This window comes from Moesziomyces antarcticus (genome assembly GCF_000747765.1).
Source record: "Moesziomyces antarcticus DNA, scaffold: scaffold_v10003, strain JCM 10317, whole genome shotgun sequence".
Classification (NCBI taxonomy): Eukaryota; Fungi; Basidiomycota; class Ustilaginomycetes; order Ustilaginales; family Ustilaginaceae; genus Moesziomyces; species Moesziomyces antarcticus.
Window position 1 is genome coordinate 298,285 of NW_014639007.1, and position 16,256 is coordinate 314,540.

At 60.7% G+C, this 16,256-nt stretch overlaps 7 protein-coding genes across 7 annotated transcripts; 3 read left to right on the forward strand and 4 right to left on the reverse strand.

Moving 5' to 3' along the window:
* Positions 1–974: 974 nt before the first annotated feature.
* Positions 975–2,783, reverse strand: PAN0_003d1567 (MFS general substrate transporter; the record flags this gene model as incomplete). Its single annotated transcript, XM_014802526.1, has 1 exon — positions 975–2,783. The coding sequence occupies one exon, from the start codon at positions 2,781–2,783 to the stop codon at positions 975–977; it is 1,809 nt and encodes a 602-aa protein (XP_014658012.1).
* A 1,613-nt stretch (positions 2,784–4,396) lies between these two features.
* PAN0_003c1568 (transcription initiation factor IID, TAF10 subunit) lies at positions 4,397–5,473 on the forward strand (the record flags this gene model as incomplete). The annotated part of the gene is made up of 1 exon (XM_014802527.1): positions 4,397–5,473. One exon carries the CDS (start codon positions 4,397–4,399, stop codon positions 5,471–5,473), a length of 1,077 nt encoding a protein of 358 aa, XP_014658013.1.
* A 76-nt stretch (positions 5,474–5,549) lies between these two features.
* PAN0_003d1569 (uncharacterized protein) lies at positions 5,550–7,131 on the reverse strand (the record flags this gene model as incomplete). The annotated part of the gene is made up of 5 exons (XM_014802528.1): positions 5,550–5,913; positions 5,978–6,238; positions 6,324–6,459; positions 6,528–6,937; positions 7,019–7,131. 5 exons carry the CDS (start codon positions 7,129–7,131, stop codon positions 5,550–5,552), a joined length of 1,284 nt encoding a protein of 427 aa, XP_014658014.1.
* A 675-nt stretch (positions 7,132–7,806) lies between these two features.
* On the forward strand, positions 7,807–9,426 carry PAN0_003c1570 (phenylalanyl-tRNA synthetase alpha chain; the record flags this gene model as incomplete). Its single annotated transcript, XM_014802529.1, has 1 exon — positions 7,807–9,426. The coding sequence occupies one exon, from the start codon at positions 7,807–7,809 to the stop codon at positions 9,424–9,426; it is 1,620 nt and encodes a 539-aa protein (XP_014658015.1).
* Positions 9,427–9,524: 98 nt separating this feature from the next.
* Positions 9,525–12,863, reverse strand: PAN0_003d1571 (ARM repeat-containing protein; the record flags this gene model as incomplete). Its single annotated transcript, XM_014802530.1, has 1 exon — positions 9,525–12,863. One exon carries the CDS (start codon positions 12,861–12,863, stop codon positions 9,525–9,527), a length of 3,339 nt encoding a protein of 1,112 aa, XP_014658016.1.
* A 416-nt stretch (positions 12,864–13,279) lies between these two features.
* PAN0_003c1572 (uncharacterized protein) lies at positions 13,280–15,073 on the forward strand (the record flags this gene model as incomplete). Its single annotated transcript, XM_014802531.1, has 1 exon — positions 13,280–15,073. One exon carries the CDS (start codon positions 13,280–13,282, stop codon positions 15,071–15,073), a length of 1,794 nt encoding a protein of 597 aa, XP_014658017.1.
* An 82-nt stretch (positions 15,074–15,155) lies between these two features.
* On the reverse strand, positions 15,156–15,990 carry PAN0_003d1573 (acyl-CoA N-acyltransferase; the record flags this gene model as incomplete). Its single annotated transcript, XM_014802532.1, has 5 exons — positions 15,156–15,264; positions 15,345–15,520; positions 15,598–15,693; positions 15,774–15,833; positions 15,907–15,990. The coding sequence occupies 5 exons, from the start codon at positions 15,988–15,990 to the stop codon at positions 15,156–15,158; spliced, it is 525 nt and encodes a 174-aa protein (XP_014658018.1).
* Between the last annotated feature and the right edge of the window lie 266 nt (positions 15,991–16,256).

A 16,256-nucleotide genomic window follows, 5' to 3' on the forward strand; every position in this document is an offset into this window, starting at 1 on the left:
AGATGCCAAGTATGTGGTTGCAAGGACTCGTTGGTGGAAGAGAAGATTGCGGTGGGTTGGAGGGGCGGGGACGGATGACAGTGTGGTCGGTGAGGATGCAAAGTAGGCCGGATGTGAGGAAGGGGAGTGAGGTGCGCAGCGACGTCTGGTATGTGCATGGCTTCTGCGCTGCGCCTCGCTCTTTCCTCTTCCGAAGGGGTCGCGAGAATTTGCGCTTCGCGTAAAGTGAGCTCTTCGACGTGACTTTGGCAGAGCAAGTCAACGCTTTGTACGCGTCCTCTCAGACGCGTTCCTCTCACCAACAGCCACGAGCCGCGTCGAGACGGCAGCAGCTCACGGTCCACCTCGAAATTTGCTTTCCGAAGTGATGATAAAGGTTTAACACACACGAATTTTTTCGAAGCGCGAGCCCCAAACATCATCGATGTCATCAAAGGCTGCAGCCTTTATGTCCACGCTACGAACCGAATGACCTGGGACCGCGATGTGAGAGGTGCGCTTCTTGCTGGAGGACTGGATGTAGAGCGGCCTGGTGAGCGGTGGACCGCTTCGAGTGAGCGTGCGTGCCGCGAGGTTGGGCGGCAGCTCCGGCTTTTGGGCGCGAGCGGAGGATAGTCCTTGCACGCATCCCATGGAGCTGCTAAGCTCGTGCACATCCTTGTGGATCCAAAGTTTTATGCTGCCAGCAACTCAAAGGTAATGTGAGAGAGCTCCATGCCCTTTAGTCTAACGTCGTGCGCGTGAGCCGTTGTGAAGGGTGCTCAGTGCGCGAGGAAGACCATTTGGCGCCCTCATCGCTCCACCACATCTTCTTGGCGCCAGGGAAACTCGGCTCAGCATGTGGCATCACAGCGCCCACGCTCATACCACACCGACCACGCTTGGCTCATTGATCCACTTTCGCCGTTCGTGCTTATGCAAACTTCTATTCCTTGTGTCCGTATCCGACAGTTCCCGCGGAGGCGTCGAGGAGTCTAATGGACGAAGAAGACATCTAGACGTTTGGTGCCCTCGTCCTTTGTGGTGAGCTTGTACTGGAGCTGCTGGTCCGGAGTGAGAGCATCCCAGATGCGGCGTTTGGATTGGTTGCGTTTGATGTAGTAGAGCTTAACGAGCCAGCAGAGTACGATACCCACTGCGGCGAGGACGACGAGGGCAAGGTTGCCCTTGCGGTAGTACGGTTTGTCGCCATTCGTGTACACGCGTGTGGCCATGATCGACCCGACCTGGACCGACATGTTGTACAGACACAGCGACACGGCGCGGTTGCGCACCGACGCCGAGTTCTGTGACACCCACCCGATCAGGAAGGGGTGGCAGTAGGGAACGGAGGTTAGGGCGGTGATGAGGCCGTAGCGGATCCAGTTATAGTGCTCGGACGAGCTGTGTTTGAGCAAGTAAAGCGGGATGAGGAACGAGATGTTCCACACGTTGGAGAGTGATGCCATGATGCCGCGCTCGTTGAAGCGCGCCGAGAGCCAGGTATACCAGATCGTGTTGAAGGCAAAGAAGAACTGCGACGGAATCGCGAGTAGATTCGCATCGAGCGTACCATATCCAAGCTGCTTGAGGATCAGCGAGAGATACGTCTGCGGCGGCGAGTAGGGGATAAACACCACAAGACCAAGAAGATAGACGGGCCAAAGATCCTTTTCGCCTAGCGAACGGAGGAGACCCTTGACCGAGACGCCCTCTCTGTTGTTCATGTCGCCCTTGGAGGGATCGTCCCTGAGCACGCGGTTGATGAGGATCTTTTCCTCCCTCTCTGAGAACCAGCCATTCTTGCCACGAAGAATGCCCTTGGTCTGGGTCGGACTGGGCGAGAGCATGAAGAACGAGAGCGCGCCAATAACGAGAGTGATGATAGCCTCGAAGAGGAAGAGATACCTCCAACCAGCCAGTCCATGCAGACCTCTGAGCTGGTTAAAACCGGCCGCAAGAAGCGATCCAAGGATCTGGCTGAGGCCCAACACTGTATAGAAGTAGCTTAACCTTGTGTTGAGCTCTTTTCCTGTATACCAGTAACTGAGATACAGGATTTGATCTGGCAAAAAGCCGCCTTGACACAAGCCTTGCAAGGCCCGGCAGATGAAGAAGCCAGCCTTGTTGCGAAGAGCGGCTTGGCTTCCCGAGACGATGCTCCATGAGACGATCTGGATGGGCACCCAGATATCCGCGCCGAGCTTCTTTGAAATCAGACCCGAGGGGAGCTCTGCGCTGAGGAAGCAGAGGAGGAAGATGACCTGGCCGTTGTTGAAGTCGTTCTGGTTCATGTTGAGGTCGCCGAGCAGGTTGTCGGCAAGAGCGCGGTTGATGTTTCTGCGAATGAGGTCGAGCGACATGAACATGATCCAACTCCACACGAGCACACGCGTGTCGATCTTTCTTCGCAGCCGTTTTTCCTCGGCGACGGTCCATTCGAACGTGGGGTCGAAGCGATGTCGGTTCTCATACTGCGTCGAGTCGTAGAGATTGCGCCAGTGCTCGGCCACTTTTTCGTCCTGGAAGATGTGCGAGCGGCAGAGCGGGGCCAGGTCGTCGTCGACGAGCGACTCGGATTGGCTCGGCGTCCACGCACCATCCTTGGTCGCCGACTTGTCATCGTCTGCGAAGCTCGACGAGATCGAATCGTGACGTCCCTCGACGGGCGAGGATGTGGCGGCAACAATGTCGACAGCAGCATTGGGTGCGCTGATGCTCACAGGTGGAGCATCCTTGGGCAGCCGAGGAAGCGCGCTCATCTCGGCGAAATAGACCGGTAAGGTTGTGAGGGGGAAGAACATCTCAACGACTCCAAGAGGGCAGGCTTTTATGTCTTCTCACAGTCTATCCTGGACAGCAGCAAGGATGGAAGCACGGCTATACACGAGTTTCCGAGTTTCGTGGTACTAGTGTGTCCATGTGGTCAAGAGCTCGCTTGCCCTGACACTTCGTTAGTGCGGATTCAGCCGGCGCACTTTGGGGGCACTTGGACCGGGTTGTAGAAGGACGACGCCGAGAGCAGAGTGGGCGAGGCTCGGATAAGCCAAAGCCTCATTCGCCATTCTCGGTCGGAGAGGCGACCAGCGCCACAATAGGAAGGAGCTGTCACCCACTCCTTTTCATGCCCAAGGTACCGGCTGCAGCGGAGAGGGGGATGGTGGACTCTGGTAGCTTTGTTGCGTGATACAGCGATGTGGCTTGGCGTGGGGGCGGGCACGGGGGATGGCGAGCGACGTCGCACCTGGCGGAATCCAACGCGGATAGCATTTGGCGCAGGCTCAGACAAGGTCAAGCGGGGTCGATTGTGCCGAGCAAGCAGCAGTTGACCGAGCCACCGCCAAGCTCTGGATTGGTCAGACCGAGCAAGAGAGTTGCTGCGATTGCAGTAGGCGGAGGCGATGTGCAGTGCGGCGTCGGAGGGCGGCTTGACGTGCATGTCGCCCAATCTGACGTGCAAAGGGCGTAGCCAGCCGAGGCTTCTGTGATTCACGATTCTGTGATTCTGTGATGGCTCAAGGCACGCCGAGGATGTCGTGCTTTTTCCAAAAATTCACCGCTCTCCGCTCTCGCTCAGGGGAGGTCGCCATTTTGGTGCCCAGCCGCTTGGCTTTCAGCACACCATCCCGCATCGGCTTTAGCTCGATGGCTACGCCACGCCGCTCCGGTTTCGCTTGCAGAAGCTCCTCAAGACGACTTTGCGCTTCTCGGCCGGCACCGTCTCGATGAGACCGATTGTCGCCACAGTCTGGTTCCGATCCGATAACCGGCGCGGCTCCGCTGCGATTGCATCGCTCCAAGCGGCGAACAGCGATCGCAGCGTCCATCCATACCGGCAGTCGATGAAAATGATGGCGACAAAGCATTGATATTGTGAGTGCAAAAACAGGCTGGATGAAGACGGAAAAGAATGTGCGAGCCGAGGTCCTGTTCCAGCGCCGTAGATCCCGGAGGATAAAGTCGATGCCGGAACACGAGAAGACCTTCTCGTTTGCAACCCTGTAAAAGAGGTACGGATCTTGTTCGTCGAGATAGAGGAATAAGAGGTGAGAGCAGTGCCCCTTGTTCCCACAATACGAGAACGTAATGAGTTGAGGAGAAGAAGAAAGGAGTCGCCGCCGACGGGCAGCGCTTTGACTTGCGCCTCTCCGCTCAGTGTGAGACTCTGCGCTGCTTTTCCAGAAACAAAAAAAAAAGTGAGGCTGCAGAGCGCGACACGTGACGTTGAGAAGGGCTGAGCTGGGAATTTCCGCTCTGGGAAGCTGCAGGTGCGGGTGCGGGTCGATCACCTTGCATCCCTGCGCTGCGCTGCCGTGCGTGAAGTTACTCATGGAGGTTTGCAGCTGACCCTCAGCATCGGCGCGTGTTGCTCTTCTGGCTCTGCACCATCACCACATCCGTCCAACACGTCGTCGCCATGTCCAACGCATCTCCATCCGTGACTGCGCCCATCTCGGGCCCGCAGTCCGCACCCGTCGGCCAACCTCCAGCGCCATCCGCCTCGCTCGTGGCCAAGTACCGCGGCGCTACGGTCGAGGACCTGCAGGTGCCACCTGCGATCTCGGTGCCGCGCTCGACGTCGATCGCCGCGGCACTGCGCGTGGCGCTCGACCACGACTACTCGCAGCTGCCGCTGGTGAGCGACAAGAACCGCAAGCTGCTCGGCTACGTTCAGAAGCACCGCCTCGAGGAGCAGCTCAAGGAGGGCAACAGCGACAAGACGGTCGCCTCCATCATGACCAAGTTCTCCAGCGGCCCAGCCGCGTCCGCGTCCTCGTCTGCACCGGCAGCTACGTATACCGTCATCACGCCCGACACGGGGCTGGCCGAGCTCGAGGTGTTTTTGCAGTCGCAACCGTTTGCGTTCATCACGGATCCCGGTAGGGCGTTTGTGCTGGGTGTGGCTACGCAGGAGGATCTGTCCAAGTACGTCTCGCGTCGTGGACTGGATGGGACGCGATCGGGAGCTGCTACTCCCACCCAGACGACAACATCCGCAGCAGCACCGCGCGACAATGACGAGCCCATGCCGTCCACCGCGGCGGCCGCAACATCGCAAAGCGCCCCGCACACCATGTCGCGCAGAGAAGAGGAGGAGTCGAGAAAGGACCGTACGCTCGCCGAGTTCCTGCAGCTGCTCGATGGATACGACCCCTTGATACCCGACCAGGTCACCGACTTCTACCTCGAAAAGGTCGGATTCGAGTGCCACGACCTGCGTCTCAAGAGGCTGCTCTCGCTGGCGGCCGAGAAGTTTGTGAGCGACATTGCGGCGGATGCATTCCAGTATGCGCGCATTCGCACCAATGCCGGGCCGGGTGGCAGGCCGCGTGGTCAGGTGGGTGCAGCAGGTGCATCGGGCGCGGCAGGCGCAGCGGGCTCCAATGCGCAGGGCGCAAGGGACCGTTCCCGAACCGTGCTTACAATGGACGACCTCTCGGCTGCGCTGGGAGAGTACGGCATCAATGCGCGTCGTGCAGAGTATTTCCGCTAGATACCACACCTGTACCGTCTCGCAATCGCAAAGGCATGCGGCACTACTTTGGATTCGTTTGGAGAGTCTGAGGTTCTTAGGCTGGGGTGGGAGTGGGGGGGGACCAGCCCATGATCCATTTGCGCACATTGCGTCGAGCGCGCATCTTGGCCTTGTCCATCCACGAAGGCCCGTTGGTGGCGGATTGGACCGTCCATCCTCCCAACCAGCCGCGTTTGACCACGAGTGTTTCGGCGGTGCTCTTGGTGTCGCCCTTGCCCTTGCCTTTACCCGCATCCTTGCTGGCAGCTGCATTGGCTTTGGTCGGGAGCAGCTCGATCTTGGGTGCGGCCGGATCGAGCATGAGTCGGAAGCGCGTTCGAGACGGTGCAGCCGCCACTACCGCCGGAGGATCAGTGTACACCGTCAAGTTGAGCATGTAGACCAGGATCATGGCCAGCCTGATGGTTCAAGTAGAAAGAATGTTAGCATTAAGAAACGGGGTTTGGGAGGAAATAAACTTACACGAGAGGGACGATGCCAAGCAGGTACAGCAGCGTGGGGTCCTCGGCGTCTCGACGGAGGAGGTGGGCGAGATCTTGGAGCCCTTCGGTCTGGATGGAGGAAGGCGACGAGTGGTTCCAGTCCCCGCCGAGGTAGAGTTGCACTGCTGACCAGTCGCGCGCGCATCGCCAGGTGTAGTGGAAGGCGAGGCAGAGCTTGATGCAGGTGAGGTGCAGCATCACTCCGAATGCAAGCCGGTATCGAAGCCGGATACACACGAGTCTGCATGAAAGAATGGTCAGTCAAGTCCTCAAGACTTGTGCATTCAATGCGCACTTGATCGACCTACAGAATGATTAGGACGGACAGGGTGACCACCTGCGTACCGCTAGCGATGAGCGGCAGCAGCGTCAGATCGCGTCCGAGCGTGCTTGTCTCGCACGTCCATCCCGCATCCGCCGCCACAGCCGCCAACCTTGTCTGATCCAACCACGCCGTCAAATCTAACCCGCACCCAGTGACTCACAATCAGCTTCGAGTTTAGTTCCTGCTTCGGGGGGGTTGGACTTACAAGACGCGAGGTCGCACGTTGCGATGACCACCATGATGAGTGCGACCAAGTTGAGCAGTCGAGCAACATACGCCGTATATCGGATCCACCTTTTGGCTGCTGGGTCGATGCGTTTGTTGAGCAGACCAAACACCTGGTGGCTCGTCTCGGTGAGCATCATGGGTGCGCACCCCACCAATCCGTTCGCCGCCACAAGCTCGGCAAGCCCCTCGCGCGTCTGCACCAGCGATGCGGACGCGTGCGACCGGTTCGAAATGTCTGCTCGTAGTGCGGCACAGATGTCGAGGCAGAGAACGAAGCACAGCGTGGGCACAAAGATGACCAGGATGCGAGTCATGCGTCGCCCCTGATACACGCGCAGTCCCCCGATCACGAGAAACGTAAGCAGCATGAAGAACAGCACCATCGTCCTGTCATATTCGCGATATGATCGTGGGGCAAAGGTGTAAGCAGCAGAGCGAATATAGATGGCAAGGCTGCCGGACACTCACGGAGCCAGATCGTCATCGCGAAGCGCAACGCCTCCGACCAAGGCTGAGATCCAGGCGAACGAGGTTCCGCACGACTGTTGCGCCGATAAGCTAGCGAGCTGTGATGAGCGCATTCCGTCCGTGATCTATGTCTATGAATGAACGAGATAGCGCCGGGTCTGTGTGTAATTTAAGGCGATGGTGTTGATGGTTGCAGAAGCCCAACATTGACTCGACGGATGCGTGCGTGCATTTTGATGCTCTCTAGCGAGTAGAAGCTGCGCGCACATCGCCAAAGTTAAGCTCGGAAGAAGCGTTCGCGTGTAGTGTTCGATTGATACAGGCGTGACGCAAGGTTCGCAGTTGCAGAAGGTTGGTGGGAAGTGATCCGTGAAGACACGGAGCGATGATGGCGAACGATTTCCAATGTTAGGCCGTATTCGGGTTTGTTCCAAATAATTCGTGCCACACGTGACTCACACTCCAAGGGCAGAGGAAAATTGAGGAGGAAGAAGCGGCGCCTTCCAGCAGCTCAGAGATCCAAAGCTCAAAGCTCAAAGCGCACTCCAGCTCAGAATGCTGAAGCCATACGCTCGCCAATCACCCCAAAGCGCCTTTCAACTCGACCGCAACATCTCGACCATCCGACGCCAGCCAAACCACCGCACGAGGCCGCGACATACCTACATTCAACCAGATCGTATCCAGGCGCATTCCCAACCCCCACCGATCTCGTAGGCGCCCGGCTGCTTTCGCCCTTTTTGCAGCCACCAGGACAGCGCACATACACACACATACATACATACACCATGTCGGCACTAGCAAGGCTCTCCGGTGAGCCTACTGCCGAGGCAGTGCTCGCCGCCCTGGACGCCGCACCCAACGGCAAGATCGCCGACACGCGTCTGATCGCGCCCGAGGTCTCGACCGCCGCCGCCGATGCGCACACCGACCCGGCCAAGCGCTCCGAGGCGAACGAGGCGGTGTTCAAGGAGCGCGCACGATGGCAGCTCGCGCTCTCGGACGTGCTCAAGTCGCTGCTCAGCAAGGAGATGCTCGTGATGGACAAGCTCGAGGAGTCCACCTCGGCGCCGCTCCCCGACGGCTTTGTGCTCCTCCAGAACGGCTCGCCCGAGATCCGCCTCGTCAAGGCGCTCCCCAACGAAGCCGGTGCGGGCAAGTCGATCGACGAGCTCAAGCAGCTGCTCGGCGCCGACACGCTCAAGAACGGCCAGAGCAACGCCTTCCGCAACAAGTGGGCCAAGAAGCTCCCCGACGGCACCTTTGGCCGCACCGACGCCACGCTCGGCAAGTCGGACGCGGAACTTACCGACGACATCCAGCTGCAGCTCGTCGAGATTCTCGCCACAGGCAGCCTCGCTGCCCCGGATGCAGACAAGAAGCTCGCCGAGCTCCGCAAGCGCAAGCTCGTCGCGACGCGCAAGCTCGTCTACTTCTCCATCGCCAAGGGCGCCCAGTTCTCGCTCACCGTGCAGAAGCTCGAGACGGACCTCACGTTCGAGATGCTCCAGTCTGGGTCGTGGAAGACGGCGCCGTTCAAAAAGTACAACTTTGACGCCGAGGGGGCGGTGCCGGCGTCCGGTGCGCTGCATCCGCTGCTCAAGGTGCGCGAGGAGTTCCGCAACATCTTCTTCGAGATGGGCTTCACCGAGATGGCCACCGACCGCTTTGTCGAGTCGTCCTTCTGGTGCTTCGACTCGCTCTTCGTGCCGCAGCAGCACCCGGCGCGCGATGTGCAGGATACCTTCTTCATCAAGGACCCGCCGTATGCAAAGCACATCCCCGAGGACTACCTCAAGCGCGTCACCCAAGTCCACCAAGAGGGTGGCTTTGGCTCGGTCGGATACCGCTATCCTTTCGACCGTAGGGTGACTGAGAAGCTGGTGTTGCGCACCCACACTACGGCGGTGAGTTCGGCCATGCTGTACAAGCTCGCGAACCAGCCCGGGGGATTCAAGCCCGCCAAGCTCTTTTCCATCGACCGCGTCTTCCGCAACGAGGCGGTGGATGCTACGCATCTCGCCGAGTTCCACCAGGTCGAGGGCGTCGTGGCCGACTACGGCATCACCCTCGGCGACCTCATCGGCTTCATGGAGGTCTTTTTCAAAAAGATGGGCGTCACCAACCTCAGGTTCAAGCCGGCCTACAATCCCTATACCGAACCGTCGCTCGAGATCTTTTCGTTCCACCAGGGCCTCAACAAGTGGGTCGAGGTGGGCAACTCGGGCATGTTTAGGCCCGAGATGTTGAGGCCAATGGGGCTGCCCGAGGGCGTCAACGTGCTCGGTTGGGGTCTTAGTCTCGAACGCCCCACCATGATCCGATATGCGGTCAAGGATATCCGTGAACTCGTCGGTCACAAGGTCCCCATCAGCTCGGTTGAAAATGCACCCGCTACGAGATTCTAGACCGCACCACCCTCGCTCGCTCAGAAATACAACCCCCGTGTCATCCAGTCTTTGCTGCGGTTCGGATTGAAGTTGTGCGTGTGGGTGGTGAGGTGAGTCTATTTGTTGAGGTCGGATTGGAACATGGAGAGTACGAGCGGGTCCATTTGGGCCAGAGCTGTCGCTACTGCTGGCACGGATGAATGGGCATGCGCAAGCACACCGGCCACATGCTTGTTGACCTGCGCCGTGAGCGTTCCATCCGCAACGGCTGTTCTTTGTGCCCTTGCTGCACCTGGCGAAACGTCCTGGATCCATCCGTCGTCATCGTCGTCGAAAAACACGTCGGCGAGCTCCATGGATGCAATCGGCGAAGTGGGGCGGTGGTACTTGCTCGGATCGAGTGGTTTGGACTCGGCCAGTTCTGCAAGAATCTCGCTCCACACCCCGATCATCTCGGGCACACATGCAATCACCTCCTGAACGCCAGCGTCGGGGTTCTGCTCGTACGCGACCACGGCCGATTCGAGCATCGATGCGAGCCCGAGCGCTGTCACGCGCCGCTTGCGTGCAGACGCCATGTTGTCGAACCGCTCGCACACCAGTTTGAGCAGCGGTCGCCACACTGCTGCGGGTGTGGCGAATCGGGAATGGTCCATATCGCGCCACGCTGCATCGACAAGACGGACAAACGTGGCGTCGGGACAGTGGAACGCGATGCGACACAGCAGCGCCACAAAGTGCGTGGCAATCAGCGTGGCGTCTGCAAAGTGCAGCAGCGCACCGACGATCGCTGCGACCAGCCGCGTGGATTCGAGCGCGTCGATCCATGCACTGCACACATCGTTCCAGTTGGGCAGTCCGACGAGCGACTGGACGAGCGTATCGAGCGCCGAGATGGGCGCCAGCACCATGGGGTTGGAAGGGTCTGCAATGATGCCGCCCATCGCCTGGAGCAGGTCGGCGCCGTACGTCTGGAGCAGCGCGAGCGGATTGAGCATGGCCATCTCCTCGACGACACGGCACATTTCGACGCAGTAGTCCGGCTGCACCACCAGCACCTTTGCGAGTGCCATGAGTTCGAACAGCGGCTGCGTCATGACGGGCGTGGAATGCAGTGCGCGGATCCACACCATGCCGATGGCATCCTTGGCGAGCAGATGCGATACGCTCGGCTGCAACGACTCGCGAACGATGGGCGCGACTATGAGATGCACCTTTTGCATGAGCGCACCGCTGGAGCCCTGGGCGGGGAGCATCTCGATGGCACGCAGCACTTTGGAGACAAACACGATGATCGACGGACGCGCCTTGCAGTCCGGATCGTCCTGCTGCCACAGCATGGGCACGAGGTCGACGAGCGCATCGGCGTGCGGTGCGATGCGTGCGCCCATGCGCTCGATCAGCACGGCGAGTGCATCCGTGCACACCTTGATCGACTCCATCTCGTGCAGCTCCGACGCGGCGGCGAGTGTGGCGAGGTTGCGCAGGGCTTTGGGCAGCAGCGATTCAAAGCCGTCGGCGTCGAACTCGAGCGCGTCGGCGATGGCGGCGATCGAACGCGCGGCGGCAAGACGCACCGCTACGTCCGTCTGGTCCGGCACATCCTCGAGCAGCTCGACGAGCAGCGCGTACACGCCCAGCCGCGACTCGCGCGGCACCTGCTCGGACCACTCCCACAGAAGCCAGGCGATCCTGCGCCTGACAACCACCCAGGATGCCGACGCCACGCTGCCCACGCGTGCCTCGGGGACCAACTTGGCGGCGATCGCCTGGCCCATGAGCACGTCCATGCTGGGACGTTCGTCGTCCTCGCCTGCGGGGGAGAGATGATCGCGACACCGCCCGACGGCCGCATAGATCGCATCGCGTGCCAGAACGTCGTCCAAATTCTCAGGCGACAGACTGTTGGACGCTTCAAACAGCTGCCACAGATGCTGCCCGACCCAGCCGACGGGCTTCGTGTGCTGTGCCAGCACCATGAGCGCGCGCTCGGCGGCGGGCCGGATGTCGAGCTCGTAGTTCTCCTGCTCCTCGCCCACCGCCCACTCCTCGGGGTCGGCGTGCCATCGCTCGAGGTCGTCGGCGTTGAGTCGCATGAGCCTGCGCGCGAGCACGTCGGCGGCCTCTTGGGCAAAGTCGTGCGTGAGGAAGAATCCACCCTCGGGCCGGTTGCCCTTCCACTGAGCGAGCGAGTGCTTGAGCAGCACGAGCGCCTGCACCACAAAGCGCGGCGGATAGTCAATGACAGCAGCGTGGTTGGCGTAGTCGTCGCGCGGCACCGAGAGGCTGTGGTCGTTGACGTCCTTGGCCTGGCTCCAGTACCAGCCCACAACGTCGGCCCAGCCTTGCCAAAAGGCGGCCTTGCCATTGTCGCGCTGGATGAGCGAGAGGAAGAATTTGCCGAATGCATAGAGGTGTTTTGTGAGCGCCGTGACGAGGGCGGCCGAGGTGGTGGCCGAGGTGTGCTGGGCGGCGTGCGGAGAGCGAAGGAGGCGCAGATAGGCCAGACGCGTGTCCTTGAGCGTCTGCAGAGCGCGCGGGGTGGAGCGAAAGAAGGCCTGGGCCATGTTGGCGGATGCACCGCCCTGGGAGGTGGAGGAGCGCGAGATCATGCCGATGTCGGCGACGGCCAAACGGCTGATGGCCTTGAGCAGCAGATGGCTGGTGCGCACGTGTTCTGGGCGCAGTACCGTATTGGACCATGCTGCAAGCGTGCCGAGATCATCGTTGGCCGAGAGCGAAAAGACCTCGGTGAAGTACTGCTCGAAGATCGGGTGGAGCACGGGGAGGAGCTCGCGCGAGAGTTCGGTCATGCGCATCTTGCCGGCGAGCACGCGCACCGACTCGAGCTCCTTGAGCGCCTTTGAGCATACGTCTGCTGCGCGCATGAGCACGGTGGTGTTGAGCTGGCGCGCCTGTGCTGTTGCCTGGTCTTGGGGCTGGCCAACCTGCGGCGATGGAGGCAGAGCAGCGAGGGCGGCATGTGCCTCGACCATGGCTTGCTGGAGGGTGGTGAAGAGATCGGGCCAGTCGCGCGGATAGTCGAGGCGAGCGATGCGGGAGATCGAGACGGACGCCTGCAGTGCGATGGTACGGTTGGGCTCGCGGAGGCAGTTGAAGAGGAGCGAGCGAATCGCTTGTTTCGACTCGGGTCGGATGGTGACGGCGACGCGCGCGACGACACGGCTGCGCCAGAATTTGTCGATGCCATTCTTGAAGCGGATGATGGCCTGTATTCGAATCGCATCTCGTTGATCGTGATCGTGTCCTGAGGCCGTGGATGAGGAAGCAGGCAGGCTGAGCTGCGTGTCAAAGGCGATCTGGAGGAGGACGAGCCAAAAGTCGGGCAGCTTCTCCCACTCGTCGAGCTGCGAGTTGGCCTGTTTGAGCACGGCGGGATCGGTGGAGGAGGCGAGCGCCAGCACCTCGATGAGCGCCGCCTTTGGATCGGACATGGTGTTGTGGCTGTGTTGGATCGACCGAGACCGGCGTGAAGTGGGAGGGAGAGAAAGAACAACACTTTTTGTTGGAGCCGCCTAGAAGAGCGAGGCGCTGCTGCAACCTAACAATTGTCGGAAAATAGCCCGGCCTCCACTTCGTCTTTTTGGGGAGGTCCGAGCGGAGGAGCCGACAAAAGAAAAAAGAGAGGGCTCTCAGGGTCCACTTCGGATGGTCAGCCGGTCAGTGGTCAGCTGCTTCAGGGCCGCTCCCAAATCTGGCTCAGCTGACCCGCCCGGATCGGATGGGCTGCCCGTCAAGATGGGGCACCGCAGCTCAGCCCTTCTTCACCATCACCACCACCATCCCCATCCCCATTCCCAACAATTCGATCGCATCGCCTGGCTCGTCAGCCATGCATCCACGCTGAACCATGGCGCTCAACGCTGTGCACATTCGCTCTTCCCGCCCCAACCAAGCCGATCGTCACCATCCCATCATCGCAGCCTCCGACCTCGATGCCGGCCACACCCCACCAAAGACCATCGACGAAGACGATGAAGCAGCATGGCGTGGTCTGCGTACCCGCACCGTGCTCCGTCCGCCTCCTCGATTCGTCAAGGCTACCCAGCTGAGCGAGCCAGACCAGCCGACCACCTCGAACAGCGGTGGCTCTAGCGAGCTGTCGGATGAGCATAGGCCATCCACTCCCACTCTTTCGCAGCTCTACGCTTCTCTCACCCAGCACTTGGCTTTCCCAGAACCATCTTCGCCGTCGTTACCGTCGACATCACACCTTGTTTCAGCCGATGTCGCCGATCCGCTCGTACACACGCACGGAAAGGGCAAGCAGAGATTGCATGATCCCACTCACAGACATCATCACCAGCACCATCCGGAAGCGCGGTACAAGTCGGAGTGGTTCATCTCCAGAGCGCTCACAAAGATGCGCCGCTCCAACCATGTGCCTACCGAAGCTGCCCGCACTGCTGCAGCACAGCCCCCTGCCGCGCCTGCCGCTTCCGCCGCTACCTCCAGGAGGCAGCGCTGCCAGCGCTGCGGAGACCTGCTTCCTGCCAACGCCACGCTCGAGGACATGGCGCGCCACCGCCAGAGCATCGGCCATCGCCTCGGGCTCAATGCGGATCTTGCCTCGGCTTCCGCATCCGAGGCGCCTTCGCCCGCCGCAAGCAAGTCGCCAACCCCAACTGCCACGCCTCCACCCGGCTCAGCTTCGGCCTCAAGCGCTGCCATCTCGCTGCTCGAGGCTTCCATGCAGGCGCTGCATCGTCGCTCGCAAAACGTGCCAAGGCGGCTGTGCAACGCGCCACGCTGGAAGAAGATCGCCCGGGACAACGTCGGGCACAACATGCTCTCGCGCATGGGTTGGAAGGAAGGCATGGGTCTCGGCGTGCTCGAGTCGAAGCGACACCAGCAAACACGCGACAGGCTCAAGCAGAAGCGGTCCAACGCCGTGCGTCTCCTTCTCCGCCAGCAAGCATCGGCGGTTCAATCTGGTCCAGATGGGTTCGGACCCGACCCGACGGCGGTCGAGCCGCAGGTGCAGGAGGAGTGGCTGCAGCTGATCAGCCATCAGCCATCGTCATCGCAACGACAGCTGGGACCGTTGCCGCTCGAAGCGGCGTTCCCCTTTGAGCATCAGGATCATACGCCCGAGCAGCAGCGGCAGATGGCGCAGTCGTGGCTCGACGGCATGGCGCAGACCGATGCAGACTGGTTCCAACACCTGGGCGACGAGGACCAGCAGGCGTTGGAGCAGGCATTGCTCACGGGTCAGATCACGCTCCAAGACATCCAGACGGCGCTGTGGGACCTTGCACGCGACCAACGATGCAGCGCGTATGCACATGCGGACGCGGCAGAGGGCAGCGCGCTTCTGCATCCCGTACAGGTGGAGCTGCGCAGCGGTCGCGTCGGGCTCGGTGCCGAGACGGGGTCTGCACGTCACCGCCGACGGTCGCGCGACGAGGACCGCAGTGTATCCATCCGCAGGACGTCATCTCCGTCGCTCGACATGCTGGGTGGTGCGCACAAGAAGCCACGTGCTGCTGCCCTCGCTCCGACGGGCGTGATCAGCAGGTCGAGCTCCAAGGCGGCCGTGCACAAACGCACCGCTCAGCTTGCAGCGAGGAAGAGGCGGCAGCGCGAAATGGCGTATGAACAGAGCAAGCGCGAGTGGCTCGACCTGCGCGCGTCGCTCTCGTGAACAGCCACGACGAGATGGGATGGCATTTTGGATTGCCTCTTCTCTACAAAGACGAGCAGGTTGATCAGCGTGTGGGGGTGGGCTAGGCGAGCTTGGCGAGGTTCTCGATGCCCTGCTGTTCGAGACGCATGCCCTTCCACTCGTCCATCGGCTTGGCGCCGAGCACCTGCGTGTAGAATGCGATCGATGGGCTGTCGGCAAAGACGCGGGGATCGTCAGAGTCAGTACGGTGCTCCGAATCAGGCGGCTGCGGAGGGACGAGACGACTTACGCATTCCAGGTGAGCACGGACCAGTCGAGGCGTGCGCAGTCCCGTTGCTGGGCCACCTGGCCGAGCGCCTTGAAGAGCAGCTTGCCGACACCCTTGTTGCGAAGCGTCGGGATCACGTACAGGTCCTCGAGGTATAGCGAAGGCTTGGACGTCCAGGTGGAGAACGAGAAAAAGTACTGCCCCGGCAACAGCCAACAGGTATGCAGTGTCAGCTCATGCTCAGCAAGCGTGTTAGCGAAGCGGGCAAACTTACGAGCGCCATGCCGACGGCGACGGGGGCGGAGCCGGAGTCGTGCTGCTCGGCAATCAGCACCTCGGCGTAGCCCTTGTTGAAGACATTCTCCTCGAGCTATGGCAGACGTGCAGCGAGGGGAACATCAGCATGTCAGAATCAAGCAGATGCAGAGTGGGGGTAGGGGAGGAACGCACAGTTTGGACGGTGGCCTTGACGGCATCGGGTTCCTTTTCGTAGTCGGCGAGCTGTTGGATCTGTTCACTCCAGAATGTCAGACGTGTCAACAAGCGCGAGCCGGCGGCAGAGTGTGGAAGAAACCGGACTTACAAAGTCGAGCACGGTGGCGCAGTCGGCCTTGGTGCCCTGACGGATGGTGAACTGCTTGTCGGCAGAGGTGGCGAGGGCAGACATGTTGGAACGCACGAGTATGGAGGACGAGGGGAGGGATGGATGTGGTGCGGAGGCAAGCCCAGAATAGGTAGCCGGCCTGCGGCTGGTTCGGAGCGAAGGCACAGAGTGTGGAGGTGTGCACGGCGAGTCATGCAAAGCCGAGACTGAGCAGCTGCTGCCCTGTGCACTCGTCACTCTCCGCGGCCATGTGGAAGAAGTGGCCGCTTTGGCCCCCCCACGCTCAAAATCCTCGGAAGGCGGGAGACCAAAATGAAATGCCCGTGTGC